Source organism: Mastomys coucha, unplaced genomic scaffold (genome assembly GCF_008632895.1).
Source record: "Mastomys coucha isolate ucsf_1 unplaced genomic scaffold, UCSF_Mcou_1 pScaffold15, whole genome shotgun sequence".
Taxonomy (NCBI): Eukaryota; Metazoa; Chordata; class Mammalia; order Rodentia; family Muridae; genus Mastomys; species Mastomys coucha.
Genome location: NW_022196897.1, coordinates 98422992 through 98424869, shown reverse-complemented (window position 1 = coordinate 98424869; position 1878 = coordinate 98422992). Strand labels below are relative to the sequence as shown.

The window sequence follows — 1878 nt, the reverse complement described above, 5'->3', positions numbered from 1 at the left end:
ATTTCCTTTCCAGCTATATGCCAGGACTGTCACTTAGGGGTTGTCTTGTTGACTAAGTCCACACACATAACTGGACTAATTACTCTGGCTGGGTGGGGCAGCATGTCATAGTGGGATAATGACATCGCCTTGTCATCCCAGTAGCAAAGTGGGAGAGTCCAAAGCTACAGAGCCAGTTAGATGTCTTATGAAACAGGAATAGATCCTGAAGAACAATTCAGGCACAGCCAAAACATCTTCTAAGGCAGCAGTTATCTGCTCTATGGAGCACAGTCACAACCCAAGTCTAGAAACCAAGCAGTGGTTATAATTATTCTCAACTCTCTTCATGATTTCTGAATGACATGTTCACAAGTTATTGCTGTTAAACACAAAATGTGCATCTCTGTTGAGTTAGCCAAAGGGTAGAGATAAGAAAGTCAGAGAGAAGGCCAAAAGAATCTGAATGGTGTGTGAGCTGTCATTCTTACCACATGAGGCTTTTAGAACCATAAGACTTGTCCTCCTGCCTTAAGCTAGTTCTCTAGGTCACTGGGAAATAATGAGATAGTTTGATTCTTGTCTAGCCCGGTGTGGGCCTGGTAGGGAGAGAGTGACAAGGTTCCTGCCCCTTGGACAGGGCCCTCGTGTGAACCTCCATGAGTGTCGATGGCTGCTGTGGGCATACGGCTTGTTTGTGTAATAATATACATATTTCACATTCTTCTGAGGAATATCCTCTCTGTTAATGATTCTATGACAAGCAGATAACATGAGTCCAAGAGGCAAAGGTGTGACTGATGTCTCAGCAAAAAAGGTAAACACTGAGACCTTCAGGACAGCCCTTAAGACTATGAGAAAGAGCTCTAAATATATGAGTTCAAAATACATATAATTGTTCAAATATAAAAATGCAATATGAATTACAAGTAGCTTCATGAATCTAAAGGAACAAAGGCAGCTAGCTACACTATGAGCCAGCTTGTCAGAAAGATACAAAAGCAGGCAGATCCCTGAGTTCAAGGTTAGCCTAGGACAGGAGCGAGGTTAAGCCCAGGTGTGGTAGAAATGGTAATTTCAGGGCCAGGTCCCACCCACCTAGTTCATTGTCTGTGTTTACCAAAGGCAGACTGATCTCTGAATTATTTTTCTATGTTAAGAAAAAAAATGTGTGCTTGCTGTTTTTAAGAATCAAAGGGCTGGGGGTCAGAGGCTGCTGATTCACTAGATAATCAAAGGGGTAATTTACCTGGAGTAAAAGACTGATTGACATGTAAAATAACTGTGTTCTGCAGGAGAGGAGCGATCCAGAGAATCTTTTAGCATAAAGAGAGAACTGCCTGGAGAGGGACAGATACACACACATACACTTGAGGAAGCAGAACATGGACAGAGAGATCTCTTAGAATAACAAGTAAGCAGGATATAGACAGACAGATCTCCAGAGAGAAAGCAGAGCATAGAGAGAAGTGGACTGGAAAAGCTGTATCAAGCAGAACACAAGCAGTTAAATGCAGATCTACGATTTGACTTCCAGCCTTTTTTTTTTTTGCCACTCCCAGACATCCTTTCTCAGAATCTCTTTCCATGCTGAAGAGGAGAGTTAGGTCCAGGGACCCAACTCTACTGCCTATGAAAGACCCCATAGGGAGTTCCCGCTCAAGTCCTGGGAAACATGCACCGGAAGAGAACGACAGGCCATCTTGATGTAAAAAACAAATGAGGCATTTTTATTTCAGAGCTCTGGTTCAACCCCCAATCTCACACAGGAGACCAGGAATTGACCACGAATCTCAGAGGTTAGGGGATTTTATAGGAAAAAGGTCTGGGGAGACAAAGGAATTGGTGTGGCTATACATGATTGGCTATTTTGAATGTCGTTCGTGCAGATCAGAGTTG

General features: G+C 43.0%; 1 protein-coding gene across 2 annotated transcripts in view; it reads right to left on the bottom strand.

Annotated features, from left to right (window-relative positions):
• The window catches only part of LOC116092316 (transmembrane and coiled-coil domain-containing protein 5B), a 10976-nt gene extending 10473 nt beyond the window's left edge, over nucleotides 1-503 (bottom strand). Inside the window, exon 1 of one of the 2 annotated variants that reach the window (XM_031373630.1) lies at nucleotides 471-503. In XM_031373630.1, coding sequence (XP_031229490.1) covers nucleotides 471-475 — 5 coding nt within the window. In that variant the 5' untranslated portion in view covers nucleotides 476-503. The remainder of the gene's footprint in view (nucleotides 1-470) is intronic. The other variant, XM_031373628.1, reaches the window with a different exon arrangement.
• Nucleotides 504-1878: the final 1375 nt, after the last annotated feature.